General features: G+C 46.6%; 1 protein-coding gene across 6 annotated transcripts in view; it reads left to right on the top strand.

The window, feature by feature from the left end:
- FGFR1 (fibroblast growth factor receptor 1) overlaps positions 1–25,562 on the top strand; it is a 66,397-nt gene that overhangs the window by 27,731 nt on the left and 13,104 nt on the right. For 3 of the 6 annotated variants that reach the window (XM_049771808.1, XM_049771807.1, XM_049771811.1), the window contains exons 3-5: positions 18,028–18,294; positions 20,198–20,281; positions 20,484–20,656. In XM_049771808.1, coding sequence (XP_049627765.1) covers positions 18,028–18,294; positions 20,198–20,281; positions 20,484–20,656 — 524 coding nt within the window. Of the gene's footprint in view, positions 1–18,027; positions 18,295–20,197; positions 20,288–20,483; positions 20,657–25,562 lie in introns of all 6 variants that reach the window. The other 3 variants (XM_049771806.1, XM_049771805.1, XM_049771810.1) reach the window with 1 other exon arrangement.

The raw sequence follows: 25,562 nt of genomic DNA, 5'->3' as shown, positions 1-25,562 counted from the left end.
GTGCCTTTGAGAGGGCCAGCCATAAGTGAGACAGCAGCCATCTCTGAGAAGTCCTCCATTCTAGAAAGATGTATTGCCTTCGAGAAGCCACCAGCCCCAGGGGAGAAGACCTTGGTTCTTTTTTTTTTTTTTCCCGGGCCACACCCATTTGATGCTCAGGGGTTACTCTGGCTAAGCACTCAGAAATTGCCTGGGGCTTCGGGGGACCATATGGGACGCCGGGGGATTGAACCGCAGTCCTTCCTTGGCTAGGGCTTGCAAGGCAGACACCTTACCTCTAGCGCCACCTCGCCAGCCCCAAGACCTTGGTTCTTGAAAGATCTAGTGCCTTCCAGAAGCCACTAGCCCCAGGGGAGAAGTCTTAGGTTCTAGAAAGATTCAGTACCTTCTAGAAGCCACTGATCCCAGGGAAGTCTGCATAGCTGGACAGGAAGTTGGTGGGGGTTTTTGTTTTGTTGGGTTTTGGGTTTTTTTGTTTTGGTTTTTGGGTCACACCCAGCAATGCTCAGGGGTTACTCCTGGCTCTATGTTCAGAAATTGTTCCTGGCAGACTCAGGGGACCATATAGGATGCTGGGATTCGAACCACCGTCTTACCTCCGTGCTATCTCTCCAGCCCCAGAAGTTGGTGTTTGATGAAAGCACAGATGTTTGAGAAGCTACCAGGCTTGAGAAGGGTCCTGAGCAACCAACTCAGGGAGGATGGGCTCCAAGTAACTTCAGGCCCAGGAGCAGCCAATCCTGGAGGGAAACTTGTCTCCCTAAGGACAAGAGAGTCAGGACCCTTCCTGAGAAGGAGCCCCTCATCAGCCAAGCCTGGAGAGCAGGGTGCAGCTGGCCAGTGGGGAGGACAAGACAAATGGGTCCTCACCCACCCAGGCCACCTTCAGCAGCTCCCTCAAAAGCTCCAGCCACAGGACTGGAGCCCCTTTCAGATGAGTCTCCACAGAGAGAACACAGAAGCCTTTTTTTTTTTTTTGTTTTTTTTTTTTTTTTTTTTTTTTTTTTTGGTTTTTCGGGCCACACCCGTTTGATGCTCAGGGGTTACTCCTGGCTATGCGCTCAGAAATTGCCCCTGGCTTGGGGGACCATATGGGACGCCGGGGGATCGAACTGCGGTCCTTCCTTGGCTAGCGCTTGCAAGGCAGACACCTTACCTCTAGCGCCACCTTGCCGGCCCCGAGAACACAGAAGCCTTAACCCCGCACTGCCTGTATGAAGCTTTCTGGGATCGGTGGCAGCTCTGAAAGAGGTGAAAGAGTGCAGGAGATGCTGCAAAAGTACAGCACGGCTGTGCAGCGAGCAGATCCACCGAGTCCCCTCACTATCTGTCTGTATCGAATTCCTTGTGACTTACTTGAGTGTCACCAGTGTGGCTAACCAACGCAGACTGCTTGAGAAGAAGCTGGTGGGCCAGAGCTGAGTCAAGCCAGCCTCCATACTGTGGGACAACCTGAAGCTCTGGGGTGCAGTGTCATCCAAGCTCAGCTTGTGGGTCAGCGGGTCTCAAGAGGCTTTGAGTAGGCCCCGCTGAATATGCAGAATGAGCTGGCAGCCACCAAGAGGCTTTGAGCAGCAGGCAGAACCACATAGCTACATTGCCACCAGGACCTTCAATTGCTCGCTGTGCCCCTTGCACAATTGTCTCCCAATTCACTCACACTGCTTTGAGCCTTTCCTGCCTGGAATCCTGGGGAGACCCAGCCTGTTTCAGCACCACCCAGTCCCTGGGGAAGGCTTGTGTTAGGCCCACTATGGGCACAGCCATATGGGCCCTGGACTATATTCGGGTCCTGCCTTGGATGTGCCTCCTGCCCCTCTCCAGGCTCAGCAGCATCATTCTGAACCCCTCCCCCCCCAATTCTCTCCCAGCCACTGCCTCTGTCCCCACAGCAGCCCCCACCAACATGTGTTGTCTCCTGCCAAGGCCTGAGGTGTCCCTTTTGGTTCCTGGGGCCTCAGAGACAGACTGAAGGGGCTTGCTTAGCTCTCCCCTCAGCCTCTGCTGCAGGCCTGGCTGAAAGTGCCCCTGCGCCCTCACCTCTCCCCTGAACAAAAGTCTCTGGCCAGAACCAATAAACTTCCTCACCTGCAGGTGTGAACCCTGAAAATTTTTTGAAATGAAGTCAGGCTTGGTAGTTCTACCATAGTCCCAGTGGATGCAGATGCTTCTAGTAGAGGTCCCTAACAGTCATGGATTCTCACCAGGTTTATAAGGTAGGAGCCCTTCTATTTTAAGGGGCTTGGGAAACTGGCACAAAAACACATTTAATCAATAGTGGAGCTAGACTTGAGAGTGCCTACTTCTTGACTCTAGAGTAAAGGCATGGTGGAAAGCTTGAGTCTAGGAAGAAAAATCAGGGGACCAGGGAGGTGGGGAAGTTAGAAGAGGTTTCTTTGAGCATGAAATGACCTGGGAGGAAAGGTGGTCAGGCAGTAATAAATCATCTAAAGCAATGTTCAACTTTTCACACCTGTGTGTTCGCCTGTGGCCAGTAGGGGTGGTTATAACCAATAAGGCCAGAAAAGTTGAGTTTTGGTTTGGGGAGCCACACCTGGCAGTGCTCAGGGCTTACTTCTGGTTCTGCAAAGCCTTAAAGACCATATGGGATGCTACAGGTCGAATCCAAGTCAGCTAAATGCATGGCAGTACCCACTGTACTCTTTCCAGATCCAAGAGCAGTTGTTTTTTAAATTTCCTCTTAGACAGGTGGTGGTTGAAGGGCATTTGTCTAAAGCTTTGTTCTGAGGAAGGAAACATTCCTGGAACACCTTCTTGCTTTGCTGAAGCGTTGACTTTAAGTCAATTATCACCACCATTGGAATGCTTGTCAGCTCTGCAGCCATTAGAGCTCCTTTACATTCCGCAATCTCTGCTACATTATTGTCAAACTACAGTTTACTTTTGGAATTAAGGTTATTTTTCTTAGGTTTAGGAATTAGCTTTTGAACTTTAGACAGTCAGATTCACCTACTGACGGTTGAATGAAAGCTGCCCTGTGGGATTCAGAACTTGTAGTCACTAAACATTCAAGGCTATGTCAATCCTTTAAAGGTGCATTTGGAAACAATATTTATTTGATCATGTTAGCCCTTTTCCACTATCAGGCATTATCTTTTAAAACATTTACTTACCTAAATAGAGTTCAGAGGGATAATCTAGATTACCTGACCCACAGTGTTCTGCAAACCTTTCCACTAATTTATTCACTTTTCTGTGGCTCTTGGTGAAAACAAGTTGGACTTAGAAGAAATGAAGAATACAAGACATTTTTTAATAAGTTCCTAATTTTTAATAATATCTTTATTTAAGTACCATGATTACAAACATGTTTGTAGTTGGGTTTCAGTCATAAAAAAGAACATCCCCCTTCCCCAGTACAACCTTCCCACGACCAGTGCCCCCCAGCTCTCTCCTCCCCCAACCCCTGCCTGTATTTGAGACAGGCATTCTTCTCTCACTCACCAGTCTTCGCTTCATATCGTGGGCCAGACCTTCTAGCTCTCATCTCTATTGTCTCTGGGTATTTTTATAATACTGTCTTTTCTTTTTTCTTAAATCCCACATATGAGTGAGACTATTTGTGTCAATCTCTCTCCCTCTGACTTATTTCACTCAGCATAATAGTTTCCATGTCCATCCCTGTATAGGAAAATTTCATGACTTCATTTTTTTCCTGATGGCTGCATAGTATTCCATTGTGTATATGTACCACAGAGAATACAAGTCTTTATTGCAGGTACTGGTAGTTGAAATTCTGTGACCAAAACAGTATCTCTTTTTTTGGTGGGGGGGGGGGATTCACACTCAGCTCAGGTATTACTCCTGGCTCTGTATTCAGTGATTACTGCTGGTGGGGCTCTGAGGACGTTTTGGGGATGCCAGAAATCAAATCTGGATTGGCTACATACAAGGCTAGTGCCTTACATGCTGTGTTATTCCTCCTACCCACAAATCGGTACTTCTTTTTTTTGGGGGGGTTGGGGGTTGGATCACACCAGGTGGTACTCAGGGGTTACTCCTGGCTCTGCACTCAGAAATCACTACTGGCAGGCACGGGGGACCATATGGGATACTGGGATTCGAACCACTGTCCGTCCCAGGTTGGCTGCATGCAAGGCAAACACCTTACCGCAGTGCTCCGGCTACAAACCAGTACTTTTTAAGAAGATTTAGGGTCTCATACTGTGGGGGGTGACCCTTGGTGATGCTCAACCGAGAATGTCCAGTTGTAATTTACAATAATGATTAGAATATGCCTAGACCAGTGGTCGGTAACCTGTGGCTCTTTACACTTTTAATTTGACTCTTCTGTGTGCCGGGCAGCTGCTTCAGGAGTCAGAACTCTGCTCCTAGCCTCTGTCAGTGCGCGCCCTGTGTGGCTCTCAAAATAAATTTCAATCGTGGTTTTGGCGAGATTTGGCTCAGTTGAAAAAAAAAGGTTGCCGACCACTGGCCTAGACTATTTCACTGATGAGGAAATTGATACCTGAAAGAAGAGAGACATAACAGTATTGGGAATAGCCAGTTACAGCCAGCTGTGGCTCAAGCAGAATTTGGGACTACGTGTTTTTTACCATGATTTTAAACTCTCTCTTCCTAAGGGATGTCTGGAATGTTGACATTTCCCAGAGTAGGATTCTCTCCCTGAGAATTGTTCAGATAACTTCCCCCAGGTTATCTGAGCCCAGGGTTGCTATTGATTCTTATCTGCACCCCCATCTTTGGCCCACTTCACAACTTTATGTGCTCTTCCTAAGAGCCTTTACCTCAGTTCAGGTGGAAAAAAATTCCTAAAGCACTTTTTTAAATATCTTCCACTACATTTTTTAATTTCTTTTTTTTTTTTTTTTTTGGTTTTTGGGCCACACCCGGCGGTGCTCAGGGATTACTCCTGTCTGTCTGCTCAGAAATAGCTCCTGGCAGGCACGGGGGACCATATGGGACACCGGGATTCCAACCAACCACCTTAGGTCCTGGATCGGCTGCTTGCAAAGCAAACGCCGCTGTGCTATTTCTCCGGGCCCCATTTTTTAATTTCTTAAAACAGTACTAAGTGCTCTGCTTTCATGATGTGTGTAGATCAGAGAAGAATGAATATATGGTACATTGATGGATGGGTTATGAACAAAGTACCTTATGGGTCCTCCTTACCCTGCAAATTTATAGAACATATTAGTTCTGTTATATTCCATGAGCCAATAGATACCTCCCCCAATATGAGAGAACCTTATTTTTATCAATTGTTGACACTTTATTTTATCAAGTTAGAACATTTTACAAACTGAATGTCATCTAGCACCATAATTTAGTATGGTTATAAAATAAAATTTACCATTTTAACTGCTTTCAAGTATCCACTTCTAAAGCATAGATTTGTGTTGTGTGTCTATCACTACTAGGAACTTACATCTCCAGATATTTTTCACCATTATTGACTGAGCCTTGGAACCCATTAAACACTAACCCTCACCCCACTTCCCCATCCCCTAGCAACCACCTTCCTACATCATTCAAAAAACATTTTTTTGAGCCATACCCAGAAGCGCTTGGATTACTCCTGGCTCTGGGCTCAGGAAACCCGAGCATATAGGATGCTGGCGATCGAATCCGGGTCAGACACATGCAAGGCAAACATCCTATCCACTGTGATTATTACTCTGGCCCCCATCATTTAATTTTTAAAAGATGCTTAGACCTTCATTCCCATAATATAAGAATAGGATCATTTCTTAATTTCTTAATCCATTCACTTCTTTCCCAATTGCAATGGGCAATGACCCTTCTTTTAGCTCAGGCCGCTGTAATCCAGACTCATCACCAGAATTGGACAGGAAGGGGATATGGCAGAAGTATTGGGGATGCCGAAAACCCCAGTGAATTGTACTTTCAAGCATCTGCAGTGACTGGAGACCAGGAAAGCAAACTCTGAAACAGCTGAGGCCTCTCCTAATTCATCAGCAAGCAAGTTGAGGGGCAAGGCAACTTTTTCCTGCCCAGCTGCTGGCTCCTTTCCCCAAAACTAGTTCTGCTGGGCGTGGGGGGAGGCAACTCCTAGAGGTACGGGCAGTGGGTAGAGTGGGAGGTCCAGAGAGAGAAGTGGGCGGGGACAGCACTTTCTTCTCTTTTAGGAACCTGAAGGGACTCTGAGGTCAGAGCACTGCAGAGGGGGAGCTGAAGGGCTACCTCTGTCCCCAAGTCATCTTACTCCCCTCCCCTCCCCCACTCTTAATGATCTTTCCATTACAGAACCCAGACCAGGAAGTGCATGACAGGTCGCAGCTGCAGACACATGGCTGGGAGGCCTGGGCTCTGGGCCAGTGGTGGGAGGGTCTGCGCTCTCCTTCTAGCTAGCAGTGAACCTCTGCTTGCACACACAATACACACACTAGTGTGAACCCCAAATGACACATGCAAACACCATCAGCTGGTTGGCCAGCTTTTCCCAGGCAATGAAGTTAAAGGTTTGTATTATAAGAGTTGGTGGCCAGAGAAACTTTTGCTTTGTGGTTAATAAAGTCAGGAGAAAAAGCCCACCTGTGTCTGGTTGAAGTTGGGCTTCCTTGGGAGGTCCTGCAGCAGTGAGTTGAGCTGCTATAGCTTTTCCCCAAAGTAAGACCAAAATTTCGGGTGTTTGATGGAGTCCCGGGACCCAGTCTTATGACTCCAAATCAGCTAATGTCCCTGTTTCTGAATCTCTCAAAATGCCAGTTTTAAAGCTTGAGAAGGGAGAGTCTTGAAGCAAGAACATGAACTTTGCAAACACTTTTGTGATTTGGGGTCAAATACTGATGAACCATTTGAGCCTCTTTTTCCTGGTCCTCCTGATGGGTGACTTTTTCCCTATACAGGCTTGCTTAGGAAATGTTCATTTACCCTAAAGTGAGTCCTGGAGGGCAGTTGTCCATTGGAGATTCTGACTCCACCGCCAGCAGCTGTGTTGCTGGCTTTCTTCCCTGAATCTGCCTGATTGGATTCCTCTGGTGCCAAGTGTGAACCAGTGACACAAACTTCCAGGAACTGGGAGTCAGAGTGGCCTCCGGGGCTTCTCTCTTGGATAAAGGATGAGGCTCCCCCATCCCACACTGTGTTTCTTGCGTATCACTGTCATGTCAACATTTCTTCTCCAGATCAACTCTCCTCCTAGTCAGGCTAGAGGGAGGGAATAGCATGACCTGGGAATTGCTTTGGAAAGTGGATGTAGCAAGAGTTTTTCCATGCTTCAATCCTAGTGTGTAGGCAAAAAAGTGGGGTGGGAAGAGAGGAAGAGGGGGAATTTCTTTTAAAACAACTCCTAGGCACATTCCTTTGTTAATCACTTATTTACAGCCTGGAAGTTCGATCCCCTCTGTGTGTGTATGTGTGTGTGTGTGTGTGTGTGTGTGTGTGTGTGTGTGTGTGTGTGTGTGTGTGTAAAGGATACAAGGACTCATTAGAGTCAGGGAGCACAATCTAGAGGTTGTAAGTACTTCAGACAGAAATGCACTCACTCCTCATGTAGTGGGGGAACATAAACCCCCAGGCTCCATTCTGTCACATGACTCCTGGAGACATCTGGTGACCTCGCATCTCTGGACTCCTAGCATTTGCAGACTGAATCTCTGAAGTTCTACATGCCGGGGTGTCTCTTGCCTGGTTATGGGGAACTTTGTCTGAGGGGTGGGTCGCAGTGCATTGACTGCAGCTTTGGCCTGCACAGGCAGCTCTGCAGTAAATTATAGTGACGACCTGGGACACACAAAAGACCAAGATCTTTTTTTTTTTTTTTTTAATAAAAACAAAACAAAACTCCAGCCCCAAGCCTCTGGGCTGCTGAATGGCGATGGCTTCCTGTCAGGATTAGCCAGGCCGCCTGGGCCTGTGTGCTCTGCCTTTCTCCTCAGGAAATACCTTCAGTAAGCCTCGGTGGGGTCCCCATGGCAACGCGCACGGGGACCTGCTGACAGAGGCCATTCAGCCCACCATTGTTCCTTGGGCCCTTTGTCGGGAGCTGTATTGCTGCTCCTCTGGCAAACACAGCAGTTTGCACCGTTTTGTCAGGCCGAAAGTGGAGTTTTTACATTTTAATGGGCACTTCTGGCAGTGATGTATTTGCATGCAAAATGGTCCTTCTTTCCCTTTTTCTCTTAAAAAAAAAAAAATTGCCCTACACTGCAAGTCCCCTGGGTCGTGACTGGGGAATGCTGTGAGATCAGGGTGTCAGTCCCCGCTAATTGATTTGGTGTTCCTGGCTCCCCTACCACACATATGCTCCCCATTTCCGCAGAGTTCAAGGAATCCCAGATCTCTAGGGTTTCTTCATGTCCCAAGGCTCTCGGGATGAGAACCCAGCCCACCCTCTTTCTTTGGTATTTCAGTGATATTTTTTCTCTCTCTGGCCTGGCCAGACTAAAGTAAGTTTTCAGTTCCATTTCAAAGCCAAAATAATGTAATAAAACCCTCTGCGGAGAGCTCCTGGGGCCCCGCTGTGCTGTTCTGTGTTCCTCTTAAGTTGCTTTCAAAGCCACCCTGAGTTCCTCCCCCACCCACAATTGCCCCCTCATTTATCTCTGGGGAGTTTGTGCCAAGACTGTAAACACTCCTGGACCACCAGTTCCCCCAGTGGAGTGCCTGAAGAGGAGAGCCACTCGCCCCTAATTTCCTAAACCCAGAATCCTATTTGAAGCCATTTAGGCCTAGACCTTGGGGGCCAGTAAGCTATACTCCAAGAAGCCCTTTAGTATGCAGAAAATAAAGAATCTAGGGACCAGAGAATAGCACGGAGGTAAGGCATTTGCCTTCCATGCAGAAGGACAGTGGTTCAAATCCCGGCATCTCATATGGTTCCCCAAGCCTGCCAGGAGTGGTTTCTGAGCGTTGTCAGGAGTAACCTCTGAGCACTGCTGGGAGAGACCAAAAAATAAATAAATAAATAAATAAATAAATAAATAAATAAAAATAAAAATAAAGAATCCTCTTCCTGCCTTCGGGGAGCAGAATCCACTTTCTGGGCCTACCTCGAGCCTTCCATGCACCTACTAGGGCCCAGCTACATATATAAATAACCACGAGGGAATGCTGGAACAATGTGTGAGCTCCTAGGAAAGGTTGTGAACAGTATGTAGAGATGACTTATTTTCTTTTTTTTTTGGTTTTTGGGCCACACCCTGTGAGGCTCAGGGGTTACTCCTGGCTATGCGCTCAGAAGTTGCTCCTGGCTTCTTGGGGGACCATATGGGACGCCGGGGGATCGAACCGCGGTCCGTCCTAGGTTAGCGCAGGCAAGGCAGGCACCTTACCTCCAGCGCCACCGTCCAGCCCCTGAGATGACTTATTTTCATGGCACATGTCTGACTTGGGTTGGATCCCTGCACCATTCCCACAGGCTCTTTCAGGGATGATCCCTGAGCACTCCGGGTATAGCCTGAAACCACCAGGGAAACAAAATAGAATGAGGTGAAGAATGTTGGGAACGTGTTAAGGGAGAGTGGTAGAGAGGGGAGAGGCCTCAGGAGAAGCATAGGCCTTACTTAATAGGACAAAACAAAATCACAAGCAATGAGGGTCATGGCCTGCTGCAGAGGTGAATCAGAAGACAGGACAGCTGAGGTGGGGAGACTTGGGTGGGGGGTTATGCAGCTCTGTGGGCTGAAGTAAACCTGAACACTGCTGTAGCCTGAGGGCCTGGGATCCAGAGTGGCCGGGTGGAAGGGACAGGGCTAATCTTTGGGTATGTGACCAGGAACACTGGCCCCAGGAGAGAGTGACAACCCTTTTGCCTGATATTCCTAATCTCAGTGGGGACAGGCAGGGGTCATCAGAGGCCATCAGCTGTGCTCCACCCTCCAGGATGAGGGGCTTGTGAGGAGACAGGTATACAGGAGCAGGAGGCCAGTCCTGTCCACCTGTGGCCCAGGTCCAGCCCTGAGTACAGTGATAGCCCCCCAAGACCCAACAGACACAGTAGTTACAGCCAGGGCTTACTCCTATTTTGTAATTTTGAGAGAAGGCCTTCAGGCCACATTTTTTTTGTTTGTTTTTATTTTGAGGCCACACCTAATAATGCTCAGGTGTTATTCCTGGCTTTGAACTCAGAAATCACTACCAGTGGTACTCACGGGACCATATGGTAATCAACCCCAGTCAGTCCCATGCAAGCAAGTGCCCTACCCGCTGTACCATCACTCTGGCCCAAACCTCCATTTTCTTGTGACTTTATGTGTATGAAATTGATTCCATGCCAGAGCAAGAGCCTTCGCCTTAGTTACGTGTCTGCCTGTCTCAGTCAGTGCCTTTGGCACTCTTTAGAGGGCACAGCAGCAGAGGTAGGAAGATGTGCATAGTCAAAAAGCTTTAAATTTGGGCTAGGGTAGGGTGAGAGGAAGGGCTCAAAGGGGGGCTTTACATGAAGGGGCCTTGGGTAATTCCTGGCTGGTCCCCTCACCCCAGTGTAGCGAGGTGTGGCTGAAAGTAAAAGGCACTAAACCACTGGGAGAAATGTGAGTATGTAGGGAGACAGAAGAGTAGAATTGCTGTTGGGATTTGCAAGTTATGCAAATAATGAGTCAATTACACTTGAGATTAATATGTGCCAGTTAAGATGGCTCTGTTACACAATGGATAGCACTTTAATGTCAGTTATACTTAAAAGTTATATATTTTTTAACTTTATTTATTGATTAATTGATTGATTATTGGGCCACACCTAGTGGTGCTCAGGGTTTATTCCTGGCTCTGCACTCAGAGATTACCCCTGGCAGGCTGGTGGGCCATATGAGTGCCAAGAATTGAACCAGGTCCTTCCTGGGTTGGCCAAATGCAAGGCAAATGTCCTACCGCTGTGCTAAATGTTGGATTATTTTATTGGTGCTTGAACTTACTTGGGACTTACTCCTAACGCAGGGATCTCTCCTGGCAGGCCTTGGGGGACCATATAGGGTGCTGATGATTGATTCCAGGTTAGCCACATATAAGACAAGAGCTCTGCCTGCTGTACTTTTTTTTTTCTGGCCCCCTAAATTATTTTTTAAGCAGTAAATTGTAAAGTAGTTGTACAACTGAGGAAACTAAAGGAAGAATAAACGATAAGCTGGAGCTAGAGAGCTAATATAGCAGATAGGACACTTGCCTTGCACATGACCAACCAAAGTCCAATCCAGTGCCCCATATGGCCTCCAGATCACTACCAGGAGTAACCTCCGAGCACAGCTAGTGTGTCACAAAAAGAAAGAAAAAAAGGGTAAGTCAAAGGAACCAACTTCAGAAATCCATTCAGCATTCAAGGAGCGAGAAGACACAGGTGCTGTCAAGAGGACAAAAGCTAGACAGAGCATTTCAGTTGCTTCTAGAAGTCGAGGTAGATACAGCATTACCGAACAGCACCCCTAGTTCTGTCATGTGTGCTTGGACTCCAGAGAGCCAGGCCAGCAAAGCTTGACTCCCTCTCAGCTGCTTACTAATTAGGTGCACTGTTGTGAGGAGGTATTGAACCTTTCGTGCCTCAGTCTCCCCTCTGGAGATAGGGTGATTTGGTGCCTATATCCTAGGGTTGATGTGAGGATTCCTGGGAGCTGTGCTTGGCACAGAGCAAACTTGTGCTTCTATCATGTTAGAGATAATAATGATAGTATCCAAAACAAAAACAAAAAAAATAATGATAGTATCCGCCTCACAGGATTGGGTGAAGATTAAAGGAGAGTCAGCGTTAAGAAGCTTTGTGCAGGGCCCGGAGAGATAGCACACCAGCGTTTGCCTTGCAAGCAGCCGATCCAGGACCAACGGTGGTTGGTTCGAATCCCGGTGTCCCATATGGTCCCCCGTGCCTGCCAGGAGCTACTTCTGAGCAGACAGCCAGGAGTAACCCCTGAGCACCTCCAGGTGTGGCCCAAAAACCAAAAAAAAAAAAAAAAAGAAGCTTTGTGCAGTTTCTGGGACACGGGGAGCATGCTGTTAGTATTGGCTAGTGTTGGTATCACTCTTTTCAGCATTTTTAAGGATCCCTGGATGCTCCTGGGAAAGCACAAGGTAACTCATATTGCTAAGTGCTATGTGAATATGTTCTTCTTCCCTGGATTTGTGTTTAAGTTGTGAGGTTTAGGGATGGGCCGCATCCTAGCTAAATTAGTTGTTATGAGCCAGAGCTGCTGTGTTTTCTAAAAAAGAGTTCCAGGTATATTCGTGCACATGGTTTGAATGACCTGTATTCATCATCTCTGTAGGAAAGTATGTTGCATGGGACAGTGTTTGTGGCTCTGTTTTCTTTTCCACCTTATTAATTAGGATTCTTGTTGTTGGGTTTGGTGGGGTTTTATTGTTTGGTTGGTTGGTTTATTTTTTGGTTTTGGAGTTCACACCTAGCAGCGCTCAGGGGAGCGCTGACTACTCCTGACTCTATACTCAAAAATTGCTCCTGGCAGGCTTGGGGGACTATATGGGATGCCAGGATTTGAACCACCATCCTTCTGCATCGAGGCAAATGCCTTAGCTCCATGCTATCTCTCCGGCCCCAGGGTTTGGTGTTTTTTGTTTGTTTGTTTGTTTGTTTATTTATGTATGTATTTATTTTCTTTACTTTTTTTTTTTGTTTGTTTGTTTTGTTTTTTTTTGGTCACACCTGGCGGTGCTCAGGAGTTACTCCTGGCTCTACGCTCAGAAATTGCTCCTGGCAGGCTTGAGGGACCATATGGGATGCCGGTATTCGAACCACAGTCCTTCTGCATGTGAGGCAAACACCCTACTTCCATGCTATCTCTCTGGCCCCTTATTTATTTTAACTGGGAACCTTGTTCCAAGCAGGTCATAAAACCCAGCTTCAGCTCCCACTCCCCTTCACCCTAAGCCTCAACCCTTCTTCTATGTACCTCATCCTTTCACTGCCCTCCCCTCTCCTTTCTCACCACATTGTGAACACCACTGTCAGCAACCATCTTTACTGTCTGTAACGTAAAAGCCAGTTGCTTTGCCACATTGGATTGTCATGTTCTCTGGTTGCCTTGTGTTGGAGGATAAAGTGCTTCATGCGCTTGATGAACGTGTCAGCTGAATCTTATCATTCTGATTAGGAAAAGTGACGATTTTTTGCAGAAACTTTCCTGTCTTCTTAGACTTAAACTAAGCTCTCATATCTTCTGAAAAACAAGGTTTGTATGGTTTTGGGCCACCTCAGAGTTCCATTTCTGTAGTTTATTACACAGTATGAAGGCTGGCAGAAGACTCAGATTTAGAATCAAGGCCATAATTCTGATCTGACTTTCCCAGGGCAGAGTGACCTATTTATGACTGGGGTTAGTGTCTGACCAGTCTTAACTGTAAGCAGAAATGCTACATATGTTGATTTGTGAGGAATTGCAAGGTCACTTGGTATTTAGGGAGTAAGATAGGGAGAAGGGGGCTCCTCAGTACTGCCTCACAGTGATATTAATCATGCTTCCAGAGGACATGAAGAAGGGTAGGATAGGTAATAGTCTGCTCTCACAGGATCCAGCCTGCACAGCCTTCCCTGGCCCAGTACCTGTGCACGTGTCCCACGACCAAAGGCTTCTACAGCTTCAGGTCCAGGCAACTAAGTCAAAAGCAGCCTGCTGAACTGTCTGCCTCTCTGCCTCCCTCCCCAGTTCAAAGGAGAGTTGTTCAACATCTTGGTGGCCTTATTCTTCCAAGAATAATCAAGTCAACCCTAGCCCCATTCCTGCATCTGGTGATAAGAGTTGTGACTCAGTAGAACTGCGGATGTGGCCACGTGGTGCACCATATCTCTTAGAATACACAGAACATTTTACATCTAGAGCCTGTAAAAGCAACCGATCACTTGACTTGAAGCCAGACGTTTCAGCCTCCAGCTAGGTCACCATGGAATCCAGATGCCAAAAGTCCTCTGGCCTCCATTCCTCGCCTCATCTCTCGGGAAACAAGATGGATAAAACCAGTGTTTTGGTTTGCTGCCTCCCTCGCAGCCTCCCCATTCCAGTTAAATTAGATTCTCCAAGAGTTGGTTTCAAGTGGCTGAGCAATAAACTGGCATTCTGTTTTCATCTTTGATGGCCAGCCCAATAAAAGTGTCTGTTAGCTCCTCTCTTGCTAACTGACACCTAACATTTATAGCCCTGGTTACTGATCTTGACTAGAGAAAGGCCAGGTAGAACCACAGATACGAGAGCCTTTCCAGTGAAGATATAAATCAGGGTGCTGGGAAAATTCAAACTGCACAGAGTAGTGACTTGTGGTTACTGGCTTCTAGTGCACAGTGATATTCTCAAATCAGCTGCCTGACATAGGATCCCCCAAGATCAGAACCATTAATCAATGATGCAGATAGGCAGAGCCCAGTAAACCAGCAAGCGGTCGGTTACCTTACTATCACCTCCCAGAAGAAAGGTCATTATCTTTATTTTGTAAATGGAGACATTGGCCTGCATCCAAGGGCATTAGTGGCCTTGAAAAAGAAATCCGGGGCCGGGCGGTGGCGCAAGAGGTAAGGTGCCTGCCTTGCCTGCGCTAGCCTTGGACGGACCGCGGTTCGATCCCCCGGTGTCCCATATGGTCCCCCAAGCCAGGAGCAACTTCTGAGCGCATAGCCAGGAGTAACCCCTGAGCGTCAATGGGTGTGGCCCAAAAACCAAAAAAAAAAAAAAAGAAAAAGAAATCCACTTACTTCCCCCAAATAGAAGGTTGATTTTTGGTACTTCTAAAAATTAGACTGTACCACCAGATGGCAAATTCAGTTCAAGCCTTTGGAATATTGTCCATTTTGGACATTGTTTGGCACGGTGGTGAAAATTGCAGTAGATAATTATGCTTTAAATTGCTTGGTTTTTCTTAGGAGTGGCAAGATATGGACACAGTTTGACAGTACAGAAACAATATACTTAAATGGATACGTGTGTTATGTTCAAACAGTGAAATATCGGGCACTGAAAGGAATAAGGTAGTGGTAACTTGCCAGAGTCTGGAAGAACCTGAAACATGCCTACAGAAAGAAGGCGACTGCAAAAGACCATGTATTATGTTCTGTATTGCTTTCTCAGCACAAGACTTTAGCAGAAACAGCATTGGTTCATTAGTAGTTCTGTATCGGTTGATAGTGACAAGAAGCAGATTCCATTAAGAACCACTGCATTGAGACCGGCGAGATAGCATGGAGGTAAGGCTTTTGCCTTCCATGCAGAAGGACAGTGGTTCGAATTCCGGCATCCCATTTGGTCTCCCTAGCCTGCCAGGGGCGATTTCTGAGCATAGAGCCAGGAGTAACCCCTGAGCGCTGCCGGGTGTGACCCCAAAACCAAAAATCAAAAAAAAAAAAAAAAAAAAGAACCACTACATTCTACTAAAATGGGTGGATCATATGGTATGTGAATTTTAGCTCAGAAAGAAATAATATATTGTGGTATGAAATTGTGAACTAGTATGGTTCAGACAAAATTAGGGTAAGAAGAGTTCAGTCTGGTGTAAAAGTGGGCCTCGGGGTGGGTTTGAGGGTGCATTTGAGTAGCCTGGGATGTGAGGACTCTAGAGAAATGATGACTTTTCGGGGTGGGAGCAAAGGGAGGCCCACCTGTTTGTGATAAAGAATCACTCCTGGTAGGGAACAGGGATCAAGGAATCATTTGGGTACCTGGGATCAAGCCTAGGTCAGCTGCATGCAAGGATAGTGTCTTACCCCCTGTGCTTATCTCTCAGGTCACTTCATGAAGCTTTTTACAGACTCATTTAGAAAAGTTTTTGGGTGCTAGGAGTTAGGACTCCAAACTAGAATCAATTACCCAAACTGGTTTGGTCCCCTCACTACCTTCCAGGAAACACCCAAGTTCCTTTGGCTCTGCTTCTGTGTCTGGGACATGTTGAGAGTCAGCTGTGAGGCTAAGAATTTAAATTTCCTGAGTTTGCAGTTTGACCAACGGCTGGTAGAGATCACGAGCTGCAAAATATTTAATCAGTGAGGTCACTGAGGAAAGTGAGATTTGATCAATAGGAATGTCTGCTGCTTTCTTGAAAGGTCAAATTGTAGCTGCTTTTCTTCTGCCTTCTTTCCACAAAACCACACACACTAAAAATGGAAAGAATAACTTTATAAAAGGCCCACAAAAGCTTATTTTTGATCACTTGTGTGGTCTGCTCACCTTTGTGGTGTTACTTTTGACCTGATTCACAAAAATAAGTGAGTGCAAGCGAACCCGGTGGTTTTCAAACCTTTTCAAATAGCACCCCCTTTTGATGAGTCAACATTTGCCCGCTCTTGAGATCTTGGTAGGTGTAGGCCTTCCTGGACCTCTCACCAGGAAATTGCCATTAGCTCAGAGTTTGCTACTTTCTCTCCCCTGTCCAGGACACCATTCCCTTCATCATGTAGTTTCTCGAAAAAACTGGCTTAGAGCTTCAAAAAGTGTCTTTTCAGAGGCCAGAGCGATAACACAGCAGGTAGGGCTTTTGCCTTGCACACAGCCGACCTGGGTTTGATCACTGGCATTCCATATGGTCCCCCGAGTCTACCAAGAATAATTTCTGAGCACAGAGCCAGGAATGACCCATGAGTGCCACTGGATGTGGCAAAACAAAACAAAACAAAACAAAAATAGGTGAGGGTTATAGCACATGCCTTACACATAGCTGGTTCGGTTCAATACCCAGCGCCTGAACATCTCTGGGTTTGTGATTCCAAGTAAACCAATTAAAAAAAAAAAAAAAAAACAAGAGTTAGTTGGAATGAGGGTGGTAGTAAAAAGGGATTTAGAAGAAAATGCTATCATGACTGCCATTGCTGCATTATTCAATGTATCTTTGAATTCCTATGCTGGGCCCTGCACTAGGTGCTGGGGCTACGGGGAGAACTTGTTGCAGTGTGACAAATGCCATGGAAGGAGGGCACCTGAACTAGCCTGGGAGGCTGGGGGTGGAGGAGTAGAGGGAGGCAAGGGTTAACTCCCAGGGGTGTAGCAGGGCATGCTCACATCTTTCAGGGCCTCCCTCCTGCATCAGAGGCCTAGACAGAACCTCAGGGAGTTCCTAGTAGTGTATCAGGCAGAAGTCAGGCTCCCCAACACAGAGGGTTCGTTCAGTGTGTTCAGTCGGATGGCAGAAGATTCCTAGAGCACCCAGAATATCCTGGAAGGAGATAGGAACTGCTGGGAGGGTGAAGGAGACCTTTGGGCTGTCCGACTTCACGTCCGCTGGGGAAGGAACTGCCCTGGATAAAGGCAGGTCAGAGCACTACTCCCTGAGCTCTGGTGGGGGACACTGGGTGTATACCCATGCATGGGGGGGGGGGGGGCGGCGAGGCAGGGGACAGGAACTGGAAGGTGGGAACTTGAGAGGGGCCCGTGCAGTGGGTGAGGAGAAAGGAGCTTTGTGTGCAGCAGCTCCCGCTGCCAGAGCAAGTGTGGCGTTTGCGGCAGCTGCAGCCTCCGTTCCTAATATAGTCAAAAGCTCCCCAGCCTCAGGCCCACACCTGTTAGCTGGACGTTCCCCTGAGCTGACCTCTCTGCAGCCCTCTCTCCCACAAATGTATCTATGGATCTGATTCACTGGCCCCCAGAGCAAGCCTCCCCTCTATTGACAAACCGACTTCCTCATGTGGGTGGTGCTGCAGGATCATAGGAGTGTCGGGGTGGGGTGCCCTGTTCAGCTGTTACTAGGAGAGGGGTCAGGCTGAGCCAGCCAAGATGGAAGGGGGTGTTCTGCCAGGCAATGGCCATTCTGGACAAAGGAAGAGTGTAAGGGATGGTGATCGCCAGCTACAGAGGAGATGGAGGAGAACTGGCTATGCCCGGAGGAGGCCAAGAAACCAAACTGGAGCCACTTAATGCTGCTGCAACTGCTTCCTAACTTTGCCTTTTGCTTCCTTTGGCCTTTGGGGGTTGGGGCAGAATCTGAGACAGGGGACCCCAGGAAGTCACTCTTTCCCACTGACCCATCCTCCCTAGCTCTGTTGCCCCTGGACTGTGGCAGTGGCAGTGGCAGTGCAGCTAAGCGTAATGCCCTCTCTCTCTCTCCCTTCCTTCCCTCTCCTTCCTTGCTTCTTCTTCTTCTTCTTCTCGTCCCTGTTGGGGGCTGCAGCCCAGCCCTGGGGCGCCCCCGTGGAAGTGGAGTCCTTCCTGGTCCACCCTGGTGACCTGCTGCAGCTTCGCTGTCGGCTGCGGGACGATGTCCAGAGCATCAACTGGCTACGGGACGGGGTGCAACTGCTGGAAAGCAACCGCACCCGCATCACAGGGGAGGAGGTGGAGGTGCGGGGCTCCGTGCCCGCCGACTCCGGCCTCTACGCTTGTGTGACCAGCAGCCCGTCAGGCAGCGACACCACCTACTTCTCCGTCAATGTCTCAGGTTGGTAGCCAAGCCCTGACCACCCCTTCTCCCTGGATCTGCCCCTCATACTTTCTACTTTTTTTCAGGGGGAGGTGGCCCTCCTCCCCTTCCATGATCTGCCTCCACTCTGCTTCAGAAATTGCTGCCCACTAACCTTGCACCCTGCCCGCCGTGTGGCTCAGCTCTCTGAGGGGGTTGACCAGGTGGGTGGATCCCAGGCCAAGCACTGGGGGCTCCCAGATCTGCCTCAGTGATTGCTTATCCTCTCTGGCAATAGGGCACAGTGATCCATCACCATTTGCCTAGAGTCGGGGTGCTATGGAGGCCTCATCCAGTTTCCATCCCATCATTTATTTCCTCAGCATGTCATTTGTTTTTTCTTTTGCTGGGAAGCAGGGGGAGTGTCCCAAACAGTGCTTTGGGGACTGAAGCTTATCCTTAGTGACCCTTGGCCATCAGGATGGTGGTTCCATGCCAAGGATGCAGGGCTGACCGGGATGCAGTGCTGGGATCTCATGTTCGCCAGGGATCAAGGCTCGTTAGGAGCATGCCAGACATGCACCTAACCCCCACAATCCTCTGGTATTCTCTTCCCAGCTATATCCTTGTTGGTTGGACTTGACGCTTAGCCCCAGGACAGCCAATGAGATCTTTCCCATGACAAGGAAGGACAGAAGCACATCACCATCCCTGCAGGCTTTATAGGAAATGTGTCCTCCAACCTCTAGGGCTGTACTAGAGCACATCAGGTATCATAGAACTCTGGAACTTTGGACATCAGCCAGAACATGACTTCCACAAAACTGGGCATAAACAAAGAAGAGCTAAAATATCTCCAGTTTTGTGGAACCTCGAAGCACACTTGCCACCTCATCTCAGACATCATTTAGCACTTGCACCTATGGCAGAACCTGTTCTCTTTCCTTCGAAATCATTGGAGAAAAATTTGGCCTGAACTCTGATTGGTGACCACCTGTGTATAAAGCTGTTTCCAAAGAGTGGCCCTTGTTGGATGGGGTTATTGGCAGCTGCCAAGTGTGCAGTAGGCCGTCTCTCTCCTCATTGAGGTACCTCTCAAACCTTAGCAGATGCCAAGGTTTGAGGAAAATGCAGACTCTCAATAGTTCAATTAATAACTTTGAAAACAGCCCTGACTGTTATGTGTTGGGTCTGTATGGGTTCCCTAAGGATTGGAATCCAGATGAAAACAGCTTTCGTAGCTGCTCCCTCTAAGCCCCAGGCAGTATTCTAAAATGAGAGAATCTGTGGATGCAGAGTGAAATTAAAAAGGGCCAGCGATGTGGCTCAGTGATAAGATTAGCAACACTCACACACACACACACACACACACACACACACACACACACACACACACACACACACACAGTTGCCCAAACTAAGCCTATGGCAGAGAAAGGATTGGAAGGAAGGAATGCTTCAACCAGCGTTTTTCAATTACTGTGTTGTGGCACACTGGTGAGCCATGAGATATTGTCTGGTGTGCCGTGGGAAAAATTCCAATATCATCCTGAACATGCGGCTTCAGCTCACAACTAGACCAAATCATTATCATCATTTATTATTTCATAATAAAGTAATTATAAAATAATTTCTTGGTGTTTATTTGATTCCTATTCAAGAGGATTACTTTATATATAGTCAATCTAGGCATAGAGTTAAATTTTTTTAACATTTTCTGATAGTGTGCCTCGTGATTTTTTTCATGAAAAAAGTGTGCCTTTGCACAAAAAAAGGTTGAAAAACACTGGCTATTTTTGTGTTCCTTGGAGGTAACGAGTAGGGAAAGACAGTACAGCAAGCAGTATCTGTTCGCGTATAACTGGACTAGCTCCTCCGAGATGGAAATCAGGGGAATCCCTGTTCCTTGGAATGGATCTCACTGCCCCTCTCCTTTCCATAGATGCCCTCCCCTCCTCAGAGGACGACGATGATGATGATGACTCCTCTTCAGAGGAGAAAGAGACAGATAACACCAAACCAAACCGTATGCGTGAGACACAGTTTCCTTTCTTCCTGCCCTTTGGGCCTGGGTGTTGGGTGTAAGTGGGACCAGATAGTCCAGGTGGTTGTTGGAGAATGGAGCATTGGCAGGCAGCCTTGAGGCATTGTTCAAGGGCAGTTGGGGGTGTCGTCCACCTAAGTCTGACCAGCTCCCTTGCATGTTTCTCCTGGCTTTCCCTGGGCAGCCGTGGCTCCATACTGGACATCCCCAGAAAAGATGGAAAAGAAACTGCATGCAGTGCCAGCTGCCAAAACAGTGAAGTTCAAATGCCCTTCCAATGGGACTCCTAACCCCACTCTACGCTGGTTGAAAAATGGTAAAGAGTTCAAACCTGACCACAGGATTGGAGGTTACAAGGTAGGTGGTGTGTGTGTGTGTGTGTGTGTGTGTGTGTGTGTGAGAGAGAGAGAGAGAGAGAGAGAGAGAGAGAGAGAGAGAGAGAGAGAGAGAGAGAGAGAGAGAGAGAGAGAGAGAGAGAGAGAAAGTAGACTTAAATGAATGAAATAATTTGGAAAATCCATATAACTTTTTTTATATAATGCTTACTTACTATAAAAGAAATAAAATTTAGGGTTAGAACAATAATCCAGTGAGTAGAGCATTTGCCTTGTACATAGCCAACCTGGATTTGATCCCTGGCATCCCATGTGGTCCCCTGAACCTACCAGAAGTGTGATTTCTGAGCACAGAGCCAGGAGTAACCCCTTAATGCCACCGGGTGTGGCCCCAAAACCAAAAACCAAAAAAAAAAAGGAATAAAATTTATAAGTACAGATAAAGTTAAAAATATTTTGTTTTTTTTCTTGTAAACATAACCTTCACATAATTTTTTTTTTGCCACTTTTTAAAATGAGCTTTTGGCTCTCCCTAGCTTGAAATTTTTGTGACTGCATAATACTCCATCACTGAAAACTCATGAATTGGGGTTTATGGGGCCACAGTGATACAGCATTTGCCTTGCTTGCAGCTGACCCAGGACAGACCCAGGTTCGAATACCAGCATCCCATATAGTTCCCTGAGCCTGCCAGGAGCAATTTCTGAGCAAAGAACCAGGAGTAACCCCTGAGCACCACTGGGTGTGACCCAAAAACCAAAAAAAATAAAAACTCATAAGTTGGGTTTGGTTTATGATTTTGGGTGGGGGTTGTTTTTGGGTCACACCCAGCACTGCTGAGGAGTTACTTCTGGCTTTACATTTGGCTTTACACTCAGGAATCATTCCTAGCAGGTTTGTAGGACCAGATGGGAAGCCAGGTATTGAATCAAGGTTGGCCACATCCACAGCAGTTGCCCTATCCAGTGTTTTGTCTGTCGGTTTGGCCCCTAAAGTCCCATAGTTTTAATGAGTTATTCTGTATTACTTATTTTCTGGTTTTTTGTTTTATTTTATTTTGTTGGGAGGTACTATTATAAATAAGGTTGCAAGGCATATCTTTTTACTTCAATCTTTTTTGCATTTTAAAATGTTCTTTCTGGGGCAAGAACAATTATACAACGGGTTAGGTGCTTGCCTTGCATATAGTCAACCTGCTTTTGGTCTCCAGCATCCCATATAGACTCCCAAGAACCTCCAGGAGTACTTCCTGAGTACAGAGTCTAATATAACCCTTAAGCACTGCCAGGTGTGGCCCCAAAACTAAAAACAATTTAAAAAATAATGAAATCAGATAAAATGTTCTTAGGATCAGTTGCTAAAAAGGAAGCTATTTGATTGAAGTTTAAGTTTGTTTTGTTTTGCTTGGGGACCGCACCCAGCAATATTCAGAGGTTGCACCTGTGGTGCTCATGGGAATCATCACTATTGGGGATCGAACTTGAACCTCTGGCATGCAAAATATGTGTTCAAGCCCCTGAGCTCTCATTAGCCTGAAGTATAAACATTCTTAAGCCTTTGATGCATGTTACTCAATACGTTCTTTTTCCTTGTATTTAGGTCATTTTATTTGTTCACCTGTATTTCATGAAGATTTCTTCCTTTTAATATTTATAGGTTTATTCTAGTAATACTTTTTGCAGCAAGTTCCAAACCCATATACAGAATTGTTGTATTTAAATTTAGATATACCAGTGTATATATATATATATATATACCAGTGTTTATATTTTTGAAGTTAGAAGATAAAGAACTTAAGTTTTACAACAACAACAAACATACAGTAAAAATGTACTGATCTTGAGACAACATGTGGAAGCTTTCTGTCAGCTGCATTTTCTTAATCTGATTGTTCAAAGCATTAAAATATGAATGACTCAAGGGCTAGAATGATAGTGCAGCAGTTGGGCATTTGCCTTGCACGCGGCTGATCCAGGACAGCCCTTGGTTCGATACCCAGCATCCCATATGGTTCCCCCAAGCCGGGAGCGATATCTGAGCGTATAGCCAGAAGTAATCCCTGAGCATCACCGGTTGTGCCCTCCCTCCAAAAAACCCCAAAATTATGGATAACTCAGTGCGAGTTTGCCAGAAATGACTAGATCATAAACCAGCCTTTTTTCCCCTGTCTTTGGGCCACAACTGGCAGTGCTCAGGGGTTACACCTGGCTCTGCACTTAGGAATTACTCCCTGTAATTCTGGGACCATATGTCATGCCAGGAATTGCACAAAGGTCAAAACCATATGTAAGGGTAGTGCCTTACTCACTGTACTATCCTTCCAACCGCAGACTCTCACATTTTGAGACCAAGTTTTTCACATGGGATGCTAGGCTTCCTGATTTCTACTTGGGAGATATATTCTATCAGTATATCTCTCTATATTCTATCAGTATATCTATATATTCTAAGAGTCCTGTAAAGATTTTACTCCTGGCCAAAGTTCATTATTGGGAGTGTCCAAAAGTCTCTCTAAAAGTAGATCAATTCTTTTTTTTTTTCCCCTTTGGTTTTTTTTGGGGGTCACACCCAGCTGCGCTCAGAAGTTACTCCTGGCTCTACACTCAGAAATTGCTTCTGGCAGGCTCGGGGGACCATGTAGGGTGTCAGAATTCAAACCACCGTCCTTCTGCATGCAAGGCAAACACCCTACCTCCATGCTATCTCTCCAGCCCCACAATCAATTCTTTTTTTTTTTTAATTTTTATTTTTGGGCCACACCCGGCAGCGGTGCTCAGGGGTTACTCCTGGCTTTCTGTTCAGAAATCACTCGTGGTAGGTTTGGGAGACCACATGGGATGCCAGGATTTGAACCACCATTGATCCTGGGTCGGCTGCTTGCAAAGCAAATGCCCTACCACTGTGCTATCTATCTCTCTAGCCCCATTCCCGCGATCAATTCTTAATTTTACAAAGATGCCATAGGTCACCTGGATTTTAGAAGCAAGCTGACCCAGCAATACTTCTTGATAGATATACACACACCAGTGTGATCCTACCTCATGGGTGTTACTACCAACTCTGGTGAGAAAGCATAATTCCTTGTAGAGCTTGGTATAAGTCACTTTTTGTAAGTGAAGAATCTATGAACTGACCAGAAAGTATATAGAAACCAATTATTTCTTCAGATCCTTGGATGAAAAATGTAACTGTGCATAAGCACAGCTTGAAGACTGACTATATTTGGATAATGAAGTTCTTATAGAGAAATTTCCCTAATTGCACTACTAGGAGCTCCTCCCTTTTTATATTTCTTTTTTTTCTTTGTGTGTGGTTTTTGGGTCACACCCGGCAGTGCTCAGGGGTTTTTCCTGCTCCGTGCTCAGAAATCGCTCCTGGCAGGCAAGGGGGACCATATGGGACACTGGGATTCGAACCGATGACCTTCTGCATGAAAGGTAAACGCCTTACCTTCATGCTATCCCTCTGGCCCCTTTTTATATTTCTTAGTCTGATCTTCTTCATAGCAACCACTTGGCCTGTAGTTTTTGTGTCTGACCTTATAAATAATGCCATGGGCACAATTTTTTTTATTTTGATATTGCTTTTTATTATTACTCAGTCAGTAGATATGGTCAATGTTCTGGAATAATACCATATCAATATCAAATTCTTAATTTCTCAAGAACCAGTTCCAAAGCCAAATGCTTCCTTTTTTTTTTGTTGTTGTTGTTCTTGGGTCACACCCGGCAGCGCTGAGAGGTTACTCCTGGCTCTATGCTCAGAAATCGTTCCTGGTAGGCTCAGGGGACCATATGGGATGCCGGGATTCAAACCACCGTCCTTCTGCATGCAAGGCAAAAGCCCTGCCTCCATGTATCTCTCCAGCCCCCCACGGACATTTCTTTTTTTTTTTTTTTTTTTTTTTTGGTTTTTGGTTTTTGGGTCACACCCGGTGGTGCTCAGGGGTTACTCCTGGCTGTCTGCTCAGAAATAGCTCCTGGCAGGCACGGGGGACCATATGGGACACCGGGATTTGAACCAACCACCTTTGGTCCTGGATCGGCTGCTTGCAAGGCAAACGCCGCTCTGCTATCTCTCCGGGCCTCCATGGACATTTCTTAACAGAAATTTTGTCAGTCATTGGAGAGTTCAAAATACATAGGAGAGGGGCCAGAGAGATAGCATGGAAGTAAAATATTTGCCTTGCATGCAGAAGGATGGTGGTTTGAATCCGGGCATCCCATATGGTCCCCCGAGCCTGCCAGGGGCAATTTCTGAGCATAGAGCCAGGAGTAACCCCTGAGCGCTGCTGGGTGTGACCCAAAACCCAAAAATAAAATAAAAAAAAAATTTATGGTAGTAATTTGCTCTAATAGAGGATCATAAGGATACTGAATTTTAGTGTGATTTTTTTAATATTTATAATTTTTGTTATAATAACTTTCCCAAAAGAAAAAAATGAATTCATACTCCCATAACAGAAAGTGAAAATAGCAATCTTATGACCTCCCATTTCTTCTTGTTTTTGTTTGTTTGTTTGTTTTCTGGGCCACACCTCATTGACGCTCAGGAATTACTCTTGGCTTGGGGGACCATATGGGACGCCAGGGGATTGAACCGAAGTCCTTCCTAGATTAGCACGTGCAAGGCAAACACCCTACCACTTGCACCACCGCTCTGGCCCCTTCTTGTTTGTTTTTGTTTTGGCACCACACCTGGCAGCACTCAGGTTTCTCCTTGGCTGATTCAGGACAATATGAGTGAGAAAAAAAAATTTGGGGGGGGGGGCCATACCCAGTGGCGCTCAGGGGCTACTCCTAGATTTTAGAAGCAAGCTGACCCAGCAATATTTCTTGATATATACACACACCAGTGTGATCCTACCTCATGGGTGTTACTACCAGCTCTGGTGTTCCTACCAACTCTGCACTCAGAAGTAGCTCCTG

Source organism: Suncus etruscus, chromosome 4, assembly GCF_024139225.1.
Source record: "Suncus etruscus isolate mSunEtr1 chromosome 4, mSunEtr1.pri.cur, whole genome shotgun sequence".
NCBI classification, from domain to species: Eukaryota; Metazoa; Chordata; class Mammalia; order Eulipotyphla; family Soricidae; genus Suncus; species Suncus etruscus.
Note: the sequence above shows the minus strand (reverse complement) of the source record. Positions and strands in the feature narration are given on the sequence as shown.